The following is a 12,436-nucleotide window of genomic DNA, read 5'->3' as shown; positions in this document are numbered from 1 at the left end:
ATAGCTAATTTACACACAAGCAGCTCCCACAAACAGGAAGTGAGATATACAATTAGGAAATCAGATTTTGGTAGAGTTAGTTGCAAGAGAAATGTTGGCCAAGGCACAGAGGGTTCTTCATATAGAATCATTTATATCCACGTAAACAGGCAACTGGGGCTTCAGTTTAACCCATCATTGAAAATCAGTCCCTTAGAGAGCACTCTCTTAATACTACATTGAAATGTCAGACCAGATTATGTGCTTAAGTGAGACCTGAATTCATTATCTTCTGACTGAAAGTTAAGAATGTTGCCAGGGAGCAAACATCTTCCACTGCTGATAGTAGGCCTTCTGGATTCCATAATGACTTCCAATAGCTCATTGTAATAGTAAGCACTGAGCACTTGAATGTTTCCGGTTCAACAAACACAACATCAGGTACAACTGGTGTGATGCAGTGATGTGAGAATCTGCCTTCTACATCTGAGTAGTAACCTATCTGGTTGACCAGAAAGCAGCAAAGATAAGGGAGCCTCAGGTGCTCTACAGTGTGGTGGAGGGTGACACTCTGTAAAGACCAATTCCCTAATCCAGACTGGAATGATGTTGCTGACTATGTCACTAACTACATCTGCACATGTGCGGGAAGAACTGCCTCTAGTATTGCAGCATCAATAGGAGCAGCCAGCTGGAAAACATCCCCTCCGGGTGCAGTACTGAAGGAGTGCTGCCACCCTTCAAATAAAATGTTAAACCCATGATCCCATCTTGCCCTTTCAAGTGAATGCAGGAGATCCCACAGCATAAATCAAGGAGCAGCTAGGTTTTGGTGCCCCAGCCAACATTTCCTCCTCAACATCCAGCGCTAAGCAAATTAACTAGTCAATCATTTCATTGCTGTCTGTGGGGTCTTGGTAAATGACTGCTGCAGTGACTGCACTTCAAAAGTAATTAATTGGCTGTGAAGCACTTTGGGACATTGTGAGGACCAGAAATACAAACTCATCTTTCCACAAGTTCTTGGATTTAGATAATTGCTTATGGTATGTGAAGGGCAATTAAATAGGAATTTGCTCAATGTGTTATACAGAATGTTATAAAGTTATTTAATAAATACATGCACCAAATGCTATACTTCAGCTGCAAATACCTTTGAATAATGGCACCCATTCTGACAGATCAGCAGGGTTTGAATTGCCTCTCCTTGATACATTTGTTGGCACAAGATTCAGAAAGTTTTGGTAAACAATAGACCTGTCATAAAGCAGATGAGTATTAATATTTCATTTCTAGCAAACACACACAAAAGGTGGGCACTGTTACCGATGCAGTGTCATTATATATTAGTGGTGCTGTGATATTATATTTATATGGGTGGCAGTGGTCTCAGATATACTGTGTTGGTCCCATCCAGACATTCCCATACAGAAACTGCCTGCAAATCTGCCAAAGGTGCAGTTACACCTAGCCACAGGGCTCCTCTTTCTGTGGTGAGACACCATCGGCAATATTGTCCCAACTCAAAGATTAAACAAATTACAATTTCATAGAACAATGTAGCACAGAAAAAGGCTATTTGGCCCATCTTGCCCATGCTGGCTCTTTGAAAGATCTATCCAGTTTGTCCCACTCCCCTGCTCTTTCCCCATATCCCTGCTATTTTCTCTCCTTGAATATTTATCCAATTCCCTTTTGAAAGTCACCTACAGAATCCGCTTCCACCATCCTTTCAAGTGGTTCATTTCAGATCGTAACTCACTGCTTAAAAAATTTTTATTTCTCCTCTGCTTCGCATCATTAACAATAAATCTGTGTCCTCTGGTCATCCCTTCGTCATTGGAAAAGGTTTTTCCTGATTTACTCTATTAAAGCTATTCATGATTTTGAACACATCTACTAAATCACCCGTTAATCTTCTCTGCTCTCAGGAGAACAATCCCAGCTTCTCTAGTCTCTTAACCAAAAGTTCCAATATGTAGCTGGAAGAAAGTTAAAAATAGCCACATTAGGTCTGAATTTTGCAGCCCTTACATTTCTGAGCTGGTGCCGTTGGTTTATAACATGGTGATGTGCTTCATACAGTCTTCTTTTCATTTTATTTCCCTACATTATAGTGACTACATTTCTAAAAGTATTGCATTGGCCTGTGATGCACTTCGAGACATCCCAAGGTCAGAAAAGCATTTGGAATAAATTCTCTCTTCATTGTATCATTTAATTTTTTATAATTATACAGTGAAGATACATCGTTCCTTTGCAGCAGAGATGGATCAGAGCAACACCTTCATCCATGTCTCTGTAAGCCATTCTACAGCCAACTGCCAGGTGGCTTATCTTCAGATTTTCTCAGGCCCCTGCAGAATAGTGGAGATCTACAACCCCCAGCCGGTCTCAGAAACTCGACGCATATCACTCATATCTCACCACACCATGGTACCACCAAATTACCCATCTTAGTTCCTCCATTTTCACTTTCGAAAGCAACTCACTTCGTCAATTGGACACATGTATAGTTTAATCCACAAATTAGTTTTTTTTAAGAATATGAATGAACTATAGATGGACACAGTCACTGTGGTAAACTGCGACAGTGAAACAGCCTGCACATTGCATGAATATTTTAGATTTCTTAACACAAAATGTTGACATTTTATGTCACATTTTAGGGAATCAGACATGGGCAGGCTACACACCTGAGAATAGCACAGTTTTCAAAGTTATCAATGCTGAGCCTCAACAGGCAGCCAGAGATAGAGTCTTTTCCAAACAACACTGATGTTGTTTGAGTTGATGAACACAACCCATTTCCAACTGCAAAACAAAAAGGGATGAAAATGTATTGTAAGAAAACATACAAGCAGAAATTAATTTTATTAAAGTTGCTGATGTTTTGCTAACATGGTTAAAACCCCATTGGACTCCGGCCTTGATTTGCACATAGTGCTACAGGTTCTGGAGTGCGGTGGAGGCCAGTCCCTGCTCACTTCAACATCAGGGCAGTCAGGAATGCTCTAACTGAACCTCTTCTAATAAGGGCACCTGTAGTCAGAACTCCCTCAGTGCACAAACAGTGATAAAATCAGCAATGCTTGAGGAGAGCACACTGGAATAGTACACAAGTGACATGTGAGGACAGCATAGTGAAATGGACAGCATCAGTGTCAGCATTTCAATACTGCACAAATGTAGCGTTAAATTTTAATATCGCAAGATAACTAATTTATAGCATGACATAGTGACACTTAGGAATAAGAAAATTGCAATCTTTGCACTTCAGCTGATGGGAAATTTCTCTTGCTGGCTAATGAACAAATCAGTATAGGATAAAAACAAAAAACTACTGCGGATGCTGGAAATCCATAACAAAAACAGAATTACCTGGAAAAACTCAGCAGGTCTGGCAGCATCGGCGGAGAAGAAAAGAGTTGACGTTTAGGACTCGAAACGTCAACTCTTTTCTTCTCTGCCGATGCTGCCAGACCTGCTGAGTTTTTCCAGGTAATTCTGTTTTTGTTAACTCAGTACAGGAGTTAACTCTCGCAGCTATTTTAAAACATTGAGTTTCCTCATTCTCCATATTATCACCTTACATGTAATTTTACTCTTATTTCTATTTGACAGGAAGACTGTCTGTGCACTGATGGAAGGAAAACAGTATTGAAATTTGTAGGGCAGCCTGTGAACCATTAGCTTTCCTGTCCCTGCTCCTCTAAAGACTAAATGGGTGAAAGACTTTGTTATTCTAATGTCCACAGGAAAATATATCACCTGGTCGCCATATGCTTAAAGGAGCCTTTCGTAAAGTCTTGCCATTTTCAAAAGCACCTATAACGGGCTTGCCGATCTGGTAACCTGAAATCAATAGATGCCATTACATCATTGAGTATTCGACAGATGGTCACACAGAATAATAGAGAACAGAAAGAGGCCATTCTGCCATCATGCCTGTTCCATCTCTTTGAAAATGCTATTCAATTAGTCCCACTCCTCCCGTTCTTTCCCCATAGCTCCTGTAAATCTTTTCCCTTCGAGGATCTATCCAGTTCCCTTTTAAAAGTTGCTATTGTATCTGCTTCAACGACCCTGTGAGGCAGCACATTCCAGGCCACGGAAAGTCCTCACATCACCTCTATTTCTTTTGCCAATCACCTTGACTTTGTGTCCTCTGGTTACCAACCTGTCATTGGAAACAGTTTCTCCTTATTTACTCTATTAAATCCATGCATAATTTTGAACACGTCTATCAAATCTCCTCTTAGATTTCACTTCCTCTAGGTAGAATAAGCCCACTTTCCCCAACTGAAATCCTGTTTTTTTTCTATTCATTCTTGGGATATGAGCTTCACAGTCAAGGCCAGCATTTATTGTCCATGGGAAGTTGGGTGATGTGCCACTGCCTTGAACTGTTGCAGTCCATGTGGTGTAGGTACACCCACAGTGCTGTTAGGGAGGGTGTTCCTGGATTTTCACCCAGCAACAGTGAAGGAACAGTGATATATTTTCAAGTCAGGATGGTGTAGGCCTATAGCCGCAATCACTAATTTTTGTAATTTTATTTTTGCTTCACTTTGTGATTTTTAAGTCAACCTGTAATGAATCTTACTTTGTAAACATTGATCTAAACGTTGCTGTGATCATATTTTGATTAACTAATCAATAATAATCAGTAGTGATGTGTTTTCCCAAGACTTTTGCTTTCCACATTGGCCATCCACAGCTGTTGTTTGGTCTACATCTGTTTTCCCTCTAGCCTACTAAAATAAAAGCTGCTTTTTTATTTATCAGAAGTCCTTTCTTACTGCATTTGATGACCTTTGAACTACACACCAAGACAATGAGTAGCCTTACATGGGGTAGTCATCAGGAGATGGAGCTTGATTGATGGACTAAACCTGTTTAAAGGCAGATGGGAAGACACCATCAAAAGATTCATAAAGAACTTGGATTGTGAAGTCTGCAAAGCCTTGCAGTGCCTGTGAGTAGAAATGAGAAGGATTCATGTTTTTCCAGAGTCATTGTTTTGAGAAAATTTGAACTAAGCCTCGAAAGACTGGAATGGAGCCAGAAATTTGGCTTAAAAACAGGCTGACACATCAAGCACCTCACAGCTTCCAGGATTCACCGCTGCAGCCTGAGTGGAATAGTCAACCACTGAACACTACAGGGGGAAGGGACATCGGAGCAGCTGGATGAAGAGTCCACCCTCAAAGTCACTCAGAAACTTGGTCATATATGTACCAAGGGGAATTTATCAATTTAGCATCATGTCATGGAACAGACTAAGTTGGGGCTATCAATTTTGGGGAGCTGTTGTGGAACAGACCAATTTGGGGTTATTGTTTCTGCTTTAAAAAAAATTCTGTCTTTCTTCCTTTCTTCTGATATAGTGCATTCGTCTTTCAATAAAGTTTTTTTTCTTTTTGCTTTTTTTATATTATCAATTGTAATTGTCATATTACATTAATTATTCAATAACATTGTTGTTTTAACATATTACTTAGCATTGTCACTCACTCCTGTTACGTTCAGAGTACAGCCTCACACCCCCTCACAATGGTGTGTGCCTTGATAGGGAACTTACAGGCAGTGGTGTTCCCTTGCATCTGCTGCCCTTGTTCTTCTAGGTGGTAGAGGTCATAGGTTGGAAGGTTATGTCAAAGCAGCCTAGGTGAATTGCTGCAGTGCTTCTTGTAGATGGGACACACTGCTGCTCTTGTTGCCGGATTGTTGTGAATATGCAAGGAGGTAGATGGGTCTGCTGTCTTGGGTGGTATCAAACTTCGAGTGTTCTTGGAGCTGCATCATCCATGCAAGTGGAGAGTATTCCATCACACTCAGACTTGTGCCTTGTAGATGGTGGACAGGCTTTGGGGAGTCAAGAGGTGAGTTCCTCTCCGCAGAATTCCTAGCCTTTAATTTGTTCTTGTTGTCATAGTATTTGTACGGCTGATGTTAAGTTTCTGGTAAATGGTAACCCCCCAATATAATGATGGTGGGGAATTCAGCGATGGTAATCTGTTGAATGTCAAGAAGGTTAAATTCTCTCCTGTTGGAGAAGGTCATTGCCTGGCACTTTTATGGTGTCAATTTTACTTGCCACTATTCAACCCAAGCCTGATTGTTGTTAGGTCTTGCTACATGCAGGCACGGACTGCTTCAGAATCTGATGAGATGCAAATGGTACTGAACACTGTGCAACTATCTGTAAAAACCTCACTTCTGATCTTATGATGAGGGGAAGGTCATTGATGAAGCAGCTGAAAATGAATGGGCTTAGGACAGTACTCTGAGGAACTCCTGCAGTGATGTCCTGGAGCCGAGATGATTGGCCTCGACAACCATCTTTCTTTGTGCTAGCTATGACTCCAGCCAGTGAAGAGTTTTCTCCCTGATTCCAATCTTGCTAGGGCTACTTAATTCCACACTCGGTCAAATACTGCCTTGATGTCATGAGCAGTCACTCTTACATCACCTCTAGAATTCAGCTGTTTTGTCCACATTTGGACCAAGGCTGTAATGAGATCTGGAGCAGTGTGGCCCTGGCAGAACCCAAACTGAGCATCATAAGCAGGTTATTGCTGAGTAAGTGCCACTTGAGAGCACCATCAACGACAACTTCCATCACTTTGCCGATAATTGAGAGAAGACTGAAGGGGTGGTAACTGGCTGGATTAGAGGGGTCCTGCTTTTTGTGGACAGGGCATACCTGGGCAATTTTCAACATCATCAGGTAAATTCCCGTTTTGTGACTGTAACGGAACAGCTTGATGACGGGCACGGCTAGTTCTAGAGGACAAGTCTTCAATACTACAGCTGGGATGTTGTTAGTGTTGATTGCTTTTGCTGTATCCAGTGCTTTCAGCCATTTCTTGATGTCACGTGGAGTGAATCAAATTATCTAGTTTCTGTGATACTGGGGGTCTCAGGAGGAGGCCGAGATGGATCAGGTACACGGCACTTCTGGCTGAAGACAGTTGCAAATGCTTCGGTCTTGTCTTTTGCACTGATCATTATGGATGGGGATGTTTTTGGAAGCTTCCTCTCCAATTAGTTATTTAAATTGTTCACCACCATTCACCACTGGATATGCAGGGCAGCAGAGCTTCAGTCCAATCCAGTGTTTGTGGGATCACTTAGCTTTCTCGGTAGCATGCTGTTTCCGCTGTTTAACATGCATGTAGTCCTACTGTAGCTTCATCAGGCTGGCATATCAGGAGGAGCAGTACCAGGCATGCCTAAAAATGAGGTGTCAACCTGGTGAAGCTATAACACAGGATTACTTCTGTGCCAAATGGCAAAAGCAGCAAGTGATAAAGACAAAGCTAAGCAATTCCACAACCAACGGATCAGATCTAAGCTCTGTGGTCCTGTCACATCCAGTCTCGAATGTTGATGGACAATTAAACAACTCACTGGAGGCGGCAGCTCTACAAATATGGAGCCCATCAGTGCAGAAGATAAGGCTGAAGCATTCACAACAATCTTCAGCCAGAAGTGCTGAGTGGATGATCCAACTCGGCCTCCTCCGGAGGTCCCCAGCATCACAGATGCCAGTCTTCAGCCAATTCGATTTGCTCCACGTGATATCAAGAAACGGCTGAAGACACTGGATACTGCGAAGGCTATGGGCCCTGTCAATATTTCGGCAGTAGTACTGCTGAAGATTTGTGCTCCAGAACTTGCTGCGCCCCGAGCTGTTCCAGTATAGCTACAACACAGGCATCTACCCGGCAATATGGAAAATTGCCTAGGTATGTCCTGTACACAAAAAGCAGGATAAATCAACCCAGCCAATTACTGTCTCATCAGTCTACTCTCAATAATCAGTAAAGTAATGGAAGGGGTCACCAACAGTGCTACTAAGTAGCACTTGCTTAGCAATAACCTGCTCACTGGCGCTCAGTTTGGGTTCTGCCAGGGCCACTCAGCTCCTGACCTCAGTACAACCTCGGTTCAAACATGGACAAGAGAGCTGAACACCAGAGGTGAGGTGAGAGTGACTGCTCTTGACATCAAGGCAGCATTTGACCAAGTGTGGCATCAAGTAGCCCTAGCAAAACTGGAGTCAATGGAAATCAGGGGGAAAACTCTCCGCTGGTTGGAGTCATACCTAGCACAAAGGAAGATGGTTGTGGCTGTTGGAGGTCAGTCATCTCAGCTCCAGGGCATCACTGCAGGAGTTCCTCAGGGTAGTGTCCTCAGCCCAACCATCTTCAGCTGCTTCATCAATGATCTTCCTTCCATCATGAGGTCAGAAGTGGGGATGTTTGCTGAAGATTGCACAATGTTCGGCACCATTAGTGACTCCTCAGATACTGAAGCAGTCCATGTCCAAATGCAGCAAGACCTGGACAATATCAGGCTTGGGATGACAAGTGGCAAGTAACATTTGCGCCACACAAGTGCCAGGCGATGACCATCTCCAACAAGAGAGAATCTAACCATCGCTCCCTGGTGTTCAATGATATTACCATTGTTGAATCCCCCACTATCAACATCCTGGGGGTTACCATTGACCAGAAACTTAACTGGACTACTGTGGCTACAAGAACAGATCAGAGGCTAGGAATCCTGCAGTGAGTAACTCATCTCCTGACTCCCCAAAGCCTGTACACCATTTACAAGGCACAATTCAGGGGTGTGATGGAATACTCTCCACCTGCCTGGATGAGTGCAGCTCCCACAACACTCAAGAAGCTTGACACCATCCAAGACAAAGCAGCCCGCTTGATTGGCACCACATCCACAAACATTCATTCCCTCTACCACCAACGCACAGTGGCTGCTGTGTGTACCATCTACAAGATGCACTGCAGGGACACACCAAAGCTCCTTAGGCAGCACCTTCCAAACCCACATCCTCTACCATCCAGAAGATCAAGGGCAGTAGATGGGTGGGAACGCCAACACCTGGAAGTTCACCTCCAAGTCACACACCACCCTGACTTGGAAATATATCACCATTCCTTCACTGTCATTGGTTAAAATCCTGGAACTCCCTCCCTAACAGTACTATGGGTGTACCTACAGGACATGGACTGCTAGGGTTCAAGGCGGCAGCTCACCACCACCTTCTCAAGGGCAATTAGGGATAGGCGCTATATGCTGTCCTAGCCAACAATGCCACATTACAGAAACGAACGATAATAAAAAATATACCTAGTTCTGCTCCTGGCATCATCTCCTACACTCATCATTCAGTCAGGGTTGGTTTCCTGGCTTGTTGGTAATGGTAGAGTGAGGGATATGCTGAGACATGAATTTACAGATTCTGATTGAACACAATTCTGCTGTTGCTAATGGCCCACAGTGCCTCTGGATGCCCAGTTTTGAGATGCTAGATCAGTTCGGAGTCTCATCAGAATACTTCAACTGAGCTATAAACATTTAACATAAAATCCTTGCTTTTGTGCATCAATGCTCTATTAATAAAGCAAATGATCCCATGTGTTCTTTCAAACGGGTCGTCAACTTGCCCTGCCACATTCAAAGATGCATACATTTATCCCCAGGTCTCTTTGTTCCTACGTCCCCTTCAAAATTTAACCATTTAGTTCATATAGCCTCTCATTCTTCCTACCAAAATATATCACTTCACACTGCATTGAATTTAGTCTGCCATATGTCTACCCTTCTCACCAGTCTATGTCCTCCTCAATGTTTACTCCATTTTCTAGTCATCTGCAAACTTTGAAACTATGTTGTGTAAACCCAAGTCCAGATAACTAATATATATATATATATATATATATAAATATAAAAAGACAGTGGTCCTAATACCAGCTCCTGGGAAGACCACTCTATACTTCACTCCAGTCTGAAAAGTAACTGTTTACCACAGATCTCTGTTCTCTATCCTTTAGTCAATTTATATCCACACAGCCATTCTTTTAATCCAAGTGTCAATTAATTTTATCCTGGATTACTGTCTCTAAAAGTTTCCTGACCATCAATAAGAGCCTACCGGCCTGCAGTTGCTGGGGTTATCACTCTGCCCTTTTTTGAAAAGGAGTGTGTAACATCTGTAAAGTTGAAAGCTTGAAATGAACACACAAGTTGTTGTTCTAATTTCAAGTGTACAAGTATCATAACAAACTGAAGGGCTTAGTTTCACAAAGGCTCAAGGGCTGACTATCCTACTCCTGTTCCAATGTTCCTATAACCCCATGAGGAAGTAACCCAAATAGGTTAGTTACAGGTTAATCACTGCTTTTACTGAAGAAAATTTGCAGATAGCTAGGTGCTTGTAAATTTTCAGCTCCAGGTCACTCAAAATTTCACCCACCAACAGAAGTTAAAGTGTAATTAACTATAGCATGAAATGACTCTTTTTATACTTAGATTTTTTAAGGACAAGGCACAAATTCCAAACTTGCATTGATAAAACTTTTCTGCAAATTGATGCAAGAAGGTGTAATAAGCTGTGGTCTCACCTGGATTGCCAGACCGAGTCACATTGGTTGAATGGTCATTTTTTAAGTTAATGAAAGTCACACTGAATCTTTGGGTCAAAGTAGCTGGAAAGGAAGATATTAGAGAGAGTGAGATGAAGATAGAGATGCAGGTGAGGCAAACAAACACAGACTGTTAAATGCAGGAGTTAAATTCCATCAGTAAAACAAGAGTAAAACTGGCTAACACGAAATAACCAAATAGAAATTTATAATCAAAATCACTTCTTGTACAATAGTTACTGTAAATATGTGAAAGAACATCCTACCTGGAGAATCTAAGGGAACATTTCCCACTGTGACAAGCAAAGTGACATTAGAAATCGTATTTCCTTTCCAGCTGAAGACATATTCTGCCCCCAAAATCATATTTTCACACATTCCCTCTACAAGTTTGGGATGTGATTTATCAACCAGTTCTGTATTGAAGAAAACAAACAAGTTACAATATTAGTTAAGCCCTGGTCAGTGGATAATCTTTGAATTGCTCTAGCAAAGAGCAAGTATATATGATGGGACCAGTGGCATCCTACCATGCTATAAACTTCTACAGTTCTATAGTAACCTTGCAATGACACCAAACTTGAAAGGTAGAGTGGAGTACTTGGAGGAGAGTGGAATAAGATTTGGACCTGGTCAAATCAGTGACAAATGATGTTTATTCAGTCAAATGCACATTACTGTACATCAGGAAGTAGGCAAAATGAGGTGCATGTGGATGGAACAGAAGTAGCCAGAAGAGCGTCAGCTGACTCGTTGCTCACCATCTCCCAACAGTGAGAGGTGTCGATAAGCAAATCCATCAAGGTCAAATCTCCAGAGTTCCTGCTAAAACTGCCCACTGTCCAGGTCACACTGCTTTGTGTACTGTCCAGCCACCCAAGAATAAGACGGTTCTTAGATTCTAATGACAGTGCAGAGGAGAGCAACAAAATTAATCCAGGTGTCAGGAGGAGCTCATTGATAAGCTGGAGATCTTCATCCTCAAAAAGACACAATTTATTGGGTCTTATGGAACTACAATATATTGGGGGACCACAGAAAGCAAAGCCAAAAAAAACCTTCAGATGCACTGAAGTAGAGTCAGGTCAGGATGTCAGAAACAAGTTTGACATTTAGGACAGAGACTAGGAGGTATTTCTTTACGGAGTCGGACGAAAAGTTGGAACCAAGAAAAGTGGTTGAACATAGAATCCAAACTCAATTAGCTACTAGATGATGTAATGGGAAGACGAGAGGGTTAGTTCTGGAAAATGAGATGAGATCAAATGGGCTGAAGACCTTCTTCAACCACCAAGACCACCTTGTGGCATTGAGATCCATCCAGTTCATCTGGCACTGCATACACCTGTTTGGAGGTTACCATTCACATCAGTACTTGGTAAGCAAGTGCTCAATGGGTTCCCTCCTGCGCAATGGTGTGACCTATTTCCACAAAGTGATCAAGGCAAAACTGCCAATGTCACCCTCTAGGGAATCCCAAATGAAAATCTCAGCAGAAGCTGAGAGTCACATTCCTGACTCCAACATTTTAGCACAATATTTGATGGGTTACTCTTCATGGCTGCATTGAAATTAAATTAACTTAAGATGTAGCCAAAAAAAAAAACTCAACAAGCCTCGTGCTGGGAGTTCATACCTAAAGAAGCTGTGATATTCTGCTGTTCAGGAAACAAGGATTGATGAGCAGGACTTGACCCGGAAGTTGAAGAGGTTGCTGTAATGAAATTTCTGAGGTCTGTGGAATTCTGGTACTTTATAACAATCGGTAGCAACACTACATGGAAGAAGAAGCAATCCAATTATTCTTGCAGTCTCAGACCTTGCATCTTTCATTTCAGTTCACTTCCATTTAAAATAAACATATCCACTTTAGTTGTTTGGTAGTGCAGAACTTGAGTATTGCTGAAAAAAGAGACATGTCCAAGCTTCTTGACTTGCACTAGGCAAGAATACCAATATAAAGGGGAAAACAACAATTTATACTGTATGTGAAAAGCATG

General features: G+C 42.0%; 2 protein-coding genes across 3 annotated transcripts in view; one reads left to right on the top strand and one right to left on the bottom strand.

Annotated features, from left to right (window-relative positions):
* eif2b1 (eukaryotic translation initiation factor 2B, subunit 1 alpha) overlaps positions 1-12,436 on the top strand; it is a 1,065,098-nt gene that overhangs the window by 984,247 nt on the left and 68,415 nt on the right. The window lies entirely within an intron of this gene.
* tctn2 (tectonic family member 2) overlaps positions 1-12,436 on the bottom strand; it is a 51,543-nt gene that overhangs the window by 12,671 nt on the left and 26,436 nt on the right. For both annotated transcript variants that reach the window (XR_013578252.1, XM_078554607.1), the window contains exons 9-14: positions 12,073-12,210; positions 10,703-10,852; positions 10,416-10,499; positions 3,751-3,834; positions 2,676-2,793; positions 1,133-1,236 (exon numbers count right to left, since the gene is read on the bottom strand). Coding sequence is in view for 1 of the 2 variants with exons in the window: in XM_078554607.1 (XP_078410733.1) it covers positions 1,133-1,236; positions 2,676-2,793; positions 3,751-3,834; positions 10,416-10,499; positions 10,703-10,852; positions 12,073-12,210 (678 nt within the window). In the remaining variant the exon portion in view is untranslated. The remainder of the gene's footprint in view (positions 1-1,132; positions 1,237-2,675; positions 2,794-3,750; positions 3,835-10,415; positions 10,500-10,702; positions 10,853-12,072; positions 12,211-12,436) is intronic.

The sequence above is a fragment of the Cetorhinus maximus genome, chromosome 12 (assembly GCF_964194155.1).
Source record: "Cetorhinus maximus chromosome 12, sCetMax3.hap1.1, whole genome shotgun sequence".
In the NCBI taxonomy this organism is placed as follows: domain Eukaryota; kingdom Metazoa; phylum Chordata; class Chondrichthyes; order Lamniformes; family Cetorhinidae; genus Cetorhinus; species Cetorhinus maximus.
The sequence above is the reverse complement of the archived record's forward strand: the minus strand, read 5'-3'. Positions and strand labels throughout refer to the sequence as shown.